At 35.9% G+C, this 11,343-nt stretch overlaps 1 protein-coding gene across 2 annotated transcripts in view; it reads right to left on the bottom strand.

Annotated features, from left to right (window-relative positions):
* Positions 1 to 565: 565 nt before the first annotated feature.
* Positions 566 to 11,343, bottom strand: part of PTCHD1 (patched domain containing 1) — a 47,137-nt gene continuing 36,359 nt past the window's right edge. For both annotated transcript variants that reach the window (XM_015827934.2, XM_029286518.1), the window contains one exon: positions 566 to 2,220. In XM_015827934.2, the coding sequence (XP_015683420.1) occupies positions 566 to 2,220 (1,655 nt within the window). The remainder of the gene's footprint in view (positions 2,221 to 11,343) is intronic.

The raw sequence follows: 11,343 nt of genomic DNA, 5'->3' as shown, positions 1-11,343 counted from the left end.
TTGGTTTGCTTTTGTTTAACAGCTTGCATATATGGTTCTATTCAGAAAAAGAAAAAGAAGAAAGAAAAACAGAAGCAAGAGAAATAAAAGTTAGATGTAATGGCTAAGATCCACAATAGCTGACTCATGGAACTGAGTTATTGCTGTACTAAAAGTTTTATATAGCCTCTGTGTCCAAATGTACACTTACTGCTTCTTCAGCCTTGACAGTTGACCTTTCAATGTGTGGGCACACTGCCCCAGGGGCAGCAGCATTGGCAGGGCAGACACGGCAGTATGCTATTTAGTAACCCATCTCTACTGTCTTTATCTCAGATAGCAACCCAAGTTGACACTCATTGTATTGGGTGAATGTATATGTCATTGTACTTTTTATATGAAGGCCAATCCACAAACTTTCACATTTCCCCCTTCACACGCTGCTCTGGATGCTCCTGGTTTTAATTTGAAAACAGCCATCCAAATCCCATTGTTATAATCAATATGATTTTCTTGTCTTGGCAATATTTAGGGGTGGTGGTTATTCTTTTCTTTTTTTAAAAAAAGGGCAAAACAAACCAATTAGTCAGACTGTTGTAATTTGGTCAACCACCCGGGTACTATCCATATCTACCATTTCAACACATTCTATTTCCTCCCGATTCTCAGGAGTTTTCTTCTCTTTCCTTTTTTTCTTTGACGGTGGCAGAAAAGTTAGTATCACAGGTAAAATGGCAAAGCAATGAAAGAATGTGACTAATGCTATCAAAAACAAGCACCTGAACAGTGTACGGGTCAGATTTGAAGGCACAGCTGCGAGAGGAATCAGACCAACAATGTAGCAGAGGTAGCTCTGTAAAATCGCTACCCCGTGCACTTCCAGGGCATTCTTTACCCATTTAGTTCTTGTGAAATCTTTGCCCAGGACAAATGTTGACAAGAGAGGTGCACAGTTGTCAACTGTATAATTAATTCCATAAATTAAGCACAACACAGAAATACAGTCCAGCTCAACTTTCCACAGGGTCATAAAACCTATAACTCCAAATTCGACTGAGGCAACTGTGAGTGTGAGCCATACATTGATGAGAGAATCTGCCACCAGGAATGCAGAGAAGAAGAGCAGGAATAAAGCACTAATACAGGAGTTCTGCAAGGGGGCCCCCACATAGGAGGCATAACGATCCATGTAGACAAAGGATGGGTTGAAAACAATAAACTTCACCTTAGATTTGAGAGAGAGCTTTCGTAAGGTTTCCAGGAGGTGATAGAGTTCTTCTCGTTTGGTATCCATGGTCTTAGCTACCAAGAACATTCGAGAGGCCACCACTTCAACTTCATTATTGTATTTTTTGGAAAAAATGATATCCTCTGAAAAATGGGCAAACTGGGGAGCTTTCAGAAAGGAGTTCCTCAGCATATCAGTAAAATTTTTCTTAGATAATCCAGTTGATATGTTGAGCTTTCTCAGATAATTCAAATAGCTCTCAAACCAAGATATCCTTACAAACCCCTTGGTATACTCTAGCATGTCATCTTGAACGGTCATATTCCAATATTCTATTGATTCATAAATATAAAACCCAATGACAGGACTATAATTGCTGAAGTACTTCTGCTGAGCAGTAGTGTACTCCATGGTTCGTGTTGCAGTTGCTACAATGTTACTGAGGTCTGACTCTTCGCTGACCTGCAAGTAGCCCATTAAGGCAAAGGAAATATAAATAAGGTAAAAGAGAACTACAAAAGGCTTGACATACGTGTTTGTTATCCAGTCACAATAATAACGCTTGAGGAAACACACCAAAAGGTGGCTTTCGTAACTGTTTGTTTCCTCTGACTCTGCTGTATCCTCGCTAAATTTGGCTGTCAGAAGAAACCTATACCAAGCAGGCTTCTCTTGTAATACCTCTGGTTTTGGTACCTTTCGGCAGAAGATACTATGCTGGTAGTTGTTTTCTATGTAGCCAGTAAACACGAGGCTGGAACCATAAAAGGAGAGTACATAGAGGTAGTTGAAGAAAATTGCAATACAAGAATTGCAGCAGAAGATCCTGGCTGCTTCAATGTTGGTGAAAGGGCTGGCACCAATCCCAAAAGTCACCAGATACATGGCAGTGGTGAGAGAAAAGGAGAGCATGGAGTCTGCGAACACAGCTGCAGTTCTCTCTTTTACATGTTGGTCTTCTCTAGTTTTCCTCCAGGAGGACAACATTTCAAAAGTTCCATATAATCCGTGCCCTAGAATGAAGAAAAGAGCAACTGTAATGCCGTTATACAATTAGAAAATCAGGTGGCTCCTGCAAAGGAGGATATAGCTAATTGTGCATTGCATGACCTGGGTAATTTAGGAAGAAATTGTCCTGGTGTAGGCAAATGTTCATATACACTGACATGAAAGTTATTTTAAAAGATCGAATTACAGTAATTGCTGCTGGTAGGAATCTGTGCCAGGAAATTTGTAGCCAAGAAGAATTATGCGAACAAGTTCAGTTATGCAGTTAAAGCTAAATTATGCATTTTTCATGCCATGGTTTTACTTTGTGAAAAGTAACCAAAATTAAAGAAACTTCAATAATATTTTTATTGATATTGCAGTTAAACAGAAAACTTAAACATAAAGTCTATGTTATGTGGGATGTAATTCAGATTAATTTGAGCCATGGCACAAATATTTTTTTATTTGTTTTCTTTGATAAACATGCTCAGAAAAAGCCTTATGGATGCTGTCAAAATGTACACATGGGTCTTTTCACACAATGCAAATGCTTGTTTTTAAAGCAAGAGCATCTTTTTGCCTTAATGCTTGAAAATGGATATGGCGTCATATGATTTAGGTAACTATGATATCCTGATATTTATTTTCAAAAATAGATTAAGGTGCTTGATTCAGTCACAATGCTGTGTTAAACACAAAGGCTAGAATTGTTTCTAAAAGTCACAAAGGTAGGTTAGATTGATTATGCATTGAATTCATAATTCTGTGCAAAATTCTATATGCATAGAATCAAGACGTTGCCTAGCCCAGACAATAATCTAGATGATAGACATGAATGAACAGAAATATTATTATAGTTTTGTCATGAATAAAGCTATGGAACAAATATACTGTATATTGATCACTATATTTAAACTTTTAAGGTATAGAAAATTTTAGGTATCTGTTTCACTAGACTAGTTACAGGTATATCAGTTTGATTCTATAAGTAACTAATCAGTACTAAAGCCAATTCGTTTTTATGGCTGAATTCAGTGGGATTAGTGGTGTCATGGCTGATTCTCCACTCAGCCCGGCTTGCAATCAGACAATAGAAACAGGGAGGCAGGAGGGAAAGGGTTGGAATGCAAGGGAGGCTTGAGAGGGAACTGAGGAATTCAAGTGAGCCAATGCTTCCCCAGATGGTCTTAGCACACCAAGGTCAAACGCTGGGAAAACTCTTGAGCTGTTCCAAATGCTCCCAAAACAAAATGAATATAATTGATTGGTGGACAGTGAACCATGGGGAGATCCAGGGGAAAAAGGGGATTTTACCTAGGCTGGTTTTCACACAAAAACGTTAGAACTGGCTTTGCTACTTCTGTGCCTATGTGGAATTATCAGTAAAGTTATACTCTTGGTAAAATAATGTCCCGGGAGTTTCTTTTGCTGCATTTATCAAGGGGACAGTTGACATGTGGTGATGGGAATCCAGTCTAAATAATTGATTTAGCATCATAGCAAAAATTAGAGTTTTATTTCCCTATAAAATTTTGGCTATTAAGGATACCCAATATACAGTTATTTTAACATGTGCAGCGCTGGGTTTGAAATGGAGCTGAGCACCACCCCCTATAGTCAGGTATGAGCCTGGTCATTTCCTACACATGCCCTTTTTATGAAGCACTACTTCTGCAGCATATTATGTCATCTTTGTAAATCAGCTTTCAGTGTCCCAGTGTCCTCCAAAACTACCACTATTCTATTTACCTAGCTAATTATACTGCACTTTGAATAGGATAGAGGATCGGGATAAGCCTCCACTTGTTCTCAGACATCAAATGATTTTTGTCTCAGAAACAGTTGGACAGACTTTAATCACTTGACTATTGCTGAGAAATCTGGGTGTTAATGTCAACAAATTTCAAATCTGGGACAAGCAAGGTCAATGGGGAAGCCAATTCATTTAACAACCGTGTTACTAGCTTAACAACAACAACAACAACTTAACAAGTGATTCATTGAACAACTATGGCAAGAAATGTCATAAAATAGGACAAAATTCACTTAAAAACTTTCTTACTTAGCAATGGAAATTTGGGCTCAATTGTGGTTGTAAGTTGAGGACTACCTGTACTTGTAGCTTACCTTCACTGATACAGGTCTGTGCATCAGGGGAACTCTGTTGATTATAGTGTAACCCACAGACTGTCACACAGGGCAAGTGTCTGGTCTGCAGTGTTCTCCTCTCTAATACTCAGCATCTCTTCACCCACTTTTTTCTGATTGAGTCTTGGACTGTGTTTGTTTAGTTTGAGGGAATATTTATAGAAGATTATGTTGAATGTTTTTCATTTATATAATTTTATGTAATTGCACTGCTTTCTGTTTTGATATTTGCATTTAGCATTGAACTTTGCAGTATTTTTTCTTGATATAGCCAGTACAAAAGTTTGAGTAAATGAATCAAAATGTTACAAATTGGATCAAATGCTTATATATTCATTATAAAATAAATCCTACCTGGAACAGACAGAGAACACTCTACTTCAAAGGTTTAATCAATATACTTTGTTTTCATGCAGTGCAATCCTATAAGTATTTATTTAAATTATTGTTATATCATACCACCAAAACCAATCTTTGAAAGCTAAACTTATTCAGAAAATTTCTTTTGGGCTGTTGCCCATTTAAACACACATTTCTGCATTTGCTTTGCTTAAGCTTCAGAATGTTATCTCTGCAATCATGACAGGCTAAAATTTTCCTCTAAAAATGACCAAGAGAGATTATTGCAGGGATTCTGATCAATACTTCCTGCAAGCCATTTCTCTTGTCCTAACATTGTTATACTTACTATTTTTGCCAAGTTTTTAGTGCTGAACTGATTAATCACAGCCTCCTAATTAATGGCACTCTGGTACAGATAGCCTGTTTTAGATGCTTGGGTACTTAAAATCATTCTGTGGTAAATAAGAATCAGTACAGAAGTTCTGCTTTGATGACATTTATTGCAGTTAAAAGGACAACATTACAGTATTCATGCATTCTTGGAATGGGCAACTGAAAATAAGATTGAACACTGTTGCCATTAATATTGGGGTTTGTGTGCTACTGTAATGAATTCAAGATTAATGCCTAAAGAAAGTGGGCTTTCTCAGATAGGTCTGTTTTCATAGAATTAATCTGGAACCATGGCAAAAGGTTACAAATATCTTTCTGGGTTCATGCTGAATACCCATTCTTCCTGGGATGCCATCTAGGACACACATTGATAAATTAGTTGGCTTCTGACTGATATGTTCAATTTATTTCTAGAGGGCTTGATTGAGTTAATGAGATGCAAGTATTGAGTCTGCCAATATTATAAGCCTTTAGGTAAAAATACTTCTAAACAGAATACCAATTCCATATTAAAAGGTAGGATACTTTAATTTTATCTTCCCTCATGTGCTACTTTAAAAATAAATTAAAAAGCCATTTATGTAAAGAACACCACAAATGTCAATTCCCAAATATTGTATCTATAAATTTTTATAATGGTTTACCTGTAACACGTATTTTAGTGGCACTGAAAAAAGTGACTTATGACCGTTTTTCACACTCATAATCGCTGCAGCATCACCATGGTCACGTGATCCAAAATTTGGACGCTTGGCAACTGGTTCATATTTATTACAGTTGCAGTGTCCAAAGTCATGTGACTACCTTTTGTAATCTTCTGACAAGCAAAGTCAATGGGGAAGCTAAATTCATTTAACAACCGTGTTACCAACTTAACCACTGCAGTAGGTCACTTAACAACTGTGGCAAGAAAGGTCATAAAGTGGGCAAAACTCACTTAAAAACAAACAACATGCCAAAATTCAAACCTTCACATGAAGTTATTCACAAATCATATTTATCCATAAGGCAAATAGGACTAATATTTTTAAAAAATGTCAAAGGATTGTGCAGTTTTTCACAGGAGATCCATTATATTAAATGTCTCCTCTGCCGCAATAAACTATAATATGTACTATCATATTAATCCATGTGCAGTTGGGTTGGTAGAAGCAGACTTCCCTTGCCGTGTTTACTATGAAAGCCTTTTGGCTATATAAGGTAGGTCTTGGCTTTGGATATGGGTGGACAGTGGAGGGAGAAAGAATCTCCAAATAAAAAAATGCTTTGAAGGGAAATGGCAATGATTTGGTGATAGCACAGAGAAGCAGAAGCTTCCCTCCACACACAAATTTTTGATTTTATTTGATTTTTTTTTACAAATGAAAATAGGTTCATTGGAGGCTGAAAAAAGTATTCACTAATTATCTGAAATGTAAATCCTTGTAAAAAATCTGCTCACATCCTTGGGCTTCAATTCTTTCAATTTCAACTGGACAGTGAACTAAATAATTTATTTGTTTATTAAATAACTTCATTTCTCTTATCACTCATATAAGAATGTATTTACACATACATGTACATGCATGGGAGACAGCCAAACAGAAGGAAATGGATCTCAAAAAGGAGATGGCAAACCATCTCCTTTTGACGAGATTATCTTATAGTTACAGCAATTTCACCTACTCAAAGGTCATCTGGCAGAGCAAAGAAACAGGAAGAAGGCAAAGGTTCTTTCAGCATCCTTCCTTATAATCACCTGCTAAGTACAGAACAAGACCTCTAACTGTATTTCTGAGCATTTTGGATGCTATGGGACATCATTTGTAATCGTATCATACAAAACTAGAATAGATGCGTACAGAATATTTGGCATCTATTTGTGGTCAGATGTTTGTTGCTAATCTTTGTTCTCCAAATTGTTTTATGGTTGCTTCCGCTGGGTAGGTCATGACTGTCGATTTGATAACTAGCACAGTGCCCCCATTAAAACTAATTGGGAACAGTTAAACTCCCCAGGCATAAAAACTATCAAAAAAGTACAACTACTGACTGACATCCTATTGTTAATTGTGTTTTAAATAGTTATGGTCTATTCTCAACAGGGAAAATAATTAAGCTCACTTTCACTGCCTCCATAAAGGCAAAATGACCTTTTTAAAAAAGAAAAGGAGGCAAAAATAAAAATAAAACAGATTGCTTGCCAATGTAGAAACCTACACATTTTATAGTTCCTCTAAATACTGTAGACCAGGGGTGTCAAACTGCTGGCCTGTGGGCCGGACACGTTATCCAGAAGCCACGCCCACACCATTGCTGGCAATGGCAAAACCGTCCCGATACGTTGTGCGACGTCACGTGATGTCGCAAGTTTGATATGTCTGCTGTAGACAAAGTTGCTTTAAACTTTGGTATCATACTCAAAGATGCAATTTTTATTCAGCCAACTGTTTTAAAATCAAATCCTAGCAATTTTATGCAATGACAGCCCAGCAGTAAGAACTAATTCTAAAGTATTTAGGATTCTTTTACTAATCTGACAGAACTTAGATGCAGTACAGTAGCATTCAGTGTCCACCAATTTTGTTGTTGTTTTACCCTGAGTTTTACCAGTATAAATTATTGGATTTTCATTTTACTCTGAACTTTCCTTTTACTATGTCTCTGTCTTTGACAATCAGGTTATATCACCTCTCTTGGGGAATAATACAGCCATATGTTGAACTGGCCCATAATCCTAAGAAACATATGTCATAGTTTTTCATTTCCTCACCTGCAAGAAATCATGTTGGAATCAAGCTTAGAAGAGATTTCTCACATTGAACATGAAAAGAATTGAACTTGTTTTTCTCAGCACCTCAAAAAGAGGCTGATCTATCTTTGCTTCTGTAGTAGCTAATGGGAGAGACTGGATTTGGGATCAGAGAAATGCAATTGATGCTACCTTTGATTCCCTGGACTAAAGCAAAGTTCTATGATTCCTTCCTTAGCTAAAGACTGTGGGATACAGTTGGGCTCAGACACAATATTATATGCTTGTGTGTGTGCTACATTATTCATGTCTAGCTGGTGTACCTCATATAGCATTTTTTCATATATCACTGGAAACTATTGATTCAGTATGTTGTAAATATTTCCTTCATAAAACCCTTCTGCAGTGCCTCAGTTCTTATAAGAATATATAAAATGACCTGTCTGAAAAAGATAGTACCAGAGAAGTAGAAATATGATATTAATGGGATGGGATGGACATTTTGTGATGAGCATGTATGGTCCTTAATAGATTGTGGGAACACTATAAATGTAATATATCTTGATTTAACCAAAACATTTAATAACATTCTTCATGATATTCTGATCAACAAATATGTTGTTGATGAATAAAAATCAAATGGAGATATAGTTGGCTTGAAAACTGTATTCTCCCAATTCTCATCAATCACTTATAAAATTACAGTAATGTATCAAGTGGGATGCCATAGGATATTGTACTATTTCTATGAGCACTGTATCTCAGGTATATTTTCAGGCTTCCATACAACATTGAAAAAAAGTTATTACTGCTTTTAAAAGTTGTATTAAAATTATGTTGATTTAATGATTTGATTCATTGTGGCTTCAAGATTTTTAAGCTGATGCTTGAAAAATATTTTGAAGAATGTACAACTCCTAGTAAATATGATATATAAATATAACAATAAATTACACTGCAGTGATGGAAGCAACTCAGGTGCATAGTACTAGGCCACATCACAGCTCTGTGAATTTAATTGTGAGGTTAAAGTGCTTAGCAAAATGTGCTTCTTAGAAAAAAGTCTCTACTTAATATTCATATATTGTATATATGAATTTTTCGGTTATTGGACATGATCAGAAGTAAAAGCAGAGTGCTTTCCTCTTTCATGGCCTTCCTTTTGATCTAGTACACAATTCAGATGTCAGAAAGTGCTTTAAAGGCAAACATATATATATAAACAAAGGCAAGCCAGGAGAAACATCATTCTCTCCACCATACAGGAGAGAAAAGAAAAAGTTCAAATATATTTTGTAGTTGTCCTACATTTTACTTCTAACCTAGTCACAAACCAGTGTTCAACATATTTTTACTACTATTTCTGGCTTCTGATAATGTTCTTGAATAAACTGCTGTACACAAAGGTCACTCTGTGAAGTCTGTGCTAGCTCAAGTGCTGGAAGCATTTTAGGATCTTTGTCTTTTGTTGTATGCTATATTTTTGAATATTTTTAAATAGCTACTTTGTTCCCTGAGGTTTGGGAAGAAGGAAGATTAGAAATGTAAATACATTTTAGTTAGCTAACATACTTATCCTGTGTGATTCCCAATAGTCTTACTTGTATTGAATTCATTTACAACAGAAATAAGATTTTAATTGACTGGGGCTTAAGTCAGACTTTTTTCCAAATGCAGCCTGTCCCAAACATCTTTAATTTATTTATTTGCCTGAAGTTTCTCTGCAAGTCTTTCCTAGAGTTATAGCTGTGGGTATTTGTGGGAAGGACAAAGGAGACAATGTCAACTTGCAAATGTGACATAATTATTTCAGGAAATAAGTATGGAATGGTAGCATTAGCTTAATGATATCACTACATATGAAACATCATTTTGGTATTAATTGCAGTTTGTTGTGGACACTTGCTAGTATATCTAATCCCTGGAGTATAACTTCCTAGTATCTGAGAATTATTATCTAGTTCCGAAAGATGTGTCTAATTCTATTGTCCTTTTCATAACATTGTAAAATTTCATTCTGATATTACTGTTTCTTTAAACTTTCAGTAAATCAGAGGCAGAACTAGTTAAGGGAAGTTACCTAAGTAAGTTACCATAAGTAAGATTCCTGGCATTTTTAGATCCCACTGTGGTAAACCTGAAAAAAATGTTTTTCATACAATCAAGTCAATTATTTCTATTCGTACAGAAATACTTGATCTTAGCTAAATGGCTTAGAAGCAGACCATTCAGAGTAAGTGTGAGATGAAGTATGGCTGAATTGTAATAGTGCGAACATTTACTTCAATCCTTGTTTATTTCCCATTCCCATTAAAACAGCTCAGCTTTTTAAAAAAATACTATTTGTTGGTGTCTTCAATTATTCCTAAATTTTCAAACTTTTAGTTAATCAGTAAAACATGGAAAAATGGCAAAATATGCAGATCATATCTGTTCAGAAGACTGAAGTATATAATGCCTCACAAGGAAATTATCCATTGTTGGATAGAGCAAACCAGAGCAATAAGGTAAAGTAAATCAGAATGAAGGATGAAAGACAGTATTGGATTTCACCACTGTAAATTGGAAATAATGATTTACAAGCTTCCTTTCAATCTTTACATTTTATGATCCTTTCCTTGTGACATATAGTACTGTGAATATTGGGGGCATGTCTGAGTATAGATAACTAAAGGAAAATAAAATGGTATGCTTGAAAGGAAAAAAAATAAAAAAGGAGATGAATCGTTAATTTACTTTTGAAACCATTAAAATGGGATTTTTAATATTGGTAAAACTTCACTGCTTTAATTAAAATGTGTGGGCAAGAAAAAGCATGGAGCTCTGTTTTACCTGCATGTCTTGAAATTTTATTTTTACATGTTGAAGTAAACTTGGATTCTACTGTCAGAAGGTATGTCTTAATATCAGGGAGGAAGGCTACTGCAAAGGAAAACCATGAGAGTTAAAAGACTTGAGAAAAGTGTGAAAGCACAGAGGCTATATTGTGAAGAAGGGCAATAAGAAAGACCCTAGTCTTGCATGTTGATTTAGATGGCACAGCTAATAGGAATAGTATTTATATCCTTAATATATGCATAATATTTATTTCTGCACTTCAAAAATGATTTGGAGGGCTGTAGATGTAGCATCTTGCAATAAAGAAAATAACCTAGCAATGTTTTAAATCTCACCGAGAAGCCCTCTGTGCCCTTAGCTGAAAGGTAAGCAGACTTAATCTCTCTAAGGGTGACCGGTGATATTAACAAGCAAACAGATAGGAGAAAGGTATTGATTGTGTACAAAGAAATGTCAGGAAAGTATCAGAAAGAAGGAACAGAGTTCAGGATGGGGAAAAAAAAGAGGATTGTTATAACTTGCAGACAAATAGATTACTGCTCAGAAAACGGGGTAAGGGAAAGGCAAGAAAGATATCAGCCTTACCAAAGATTGGGGGACATGATAAGGCATAGCAAACATGAACAGGAAGCACAGAAGAAAAGAAAACCCAGAATCCTGGTCGAAGATAATGAGAGTTTGGGGGGGGGGGGTG

This window comes from Protobothrops mucrosquamatus, unplaced genomic scaffold, assembly GCF_001527695.2.
Source record: "Protobothrops mucrosquamatus isolate PMUCROS unplaced genomic scaffold, P.Mucros_1.0 scaffold_217, whole genome shotgun sequence".
Lineage (NCBI taxonomy): Eukaryota > Metazoa > Chordata > Lepidosauria > Squamata > Viperidae > Protobothrops > Protobothrops mucrosquamatus.
Note: the sequence above shows the minus strand (reverse complement) of the source record. Positions and strands in the feature narration are given on the sequence as shown.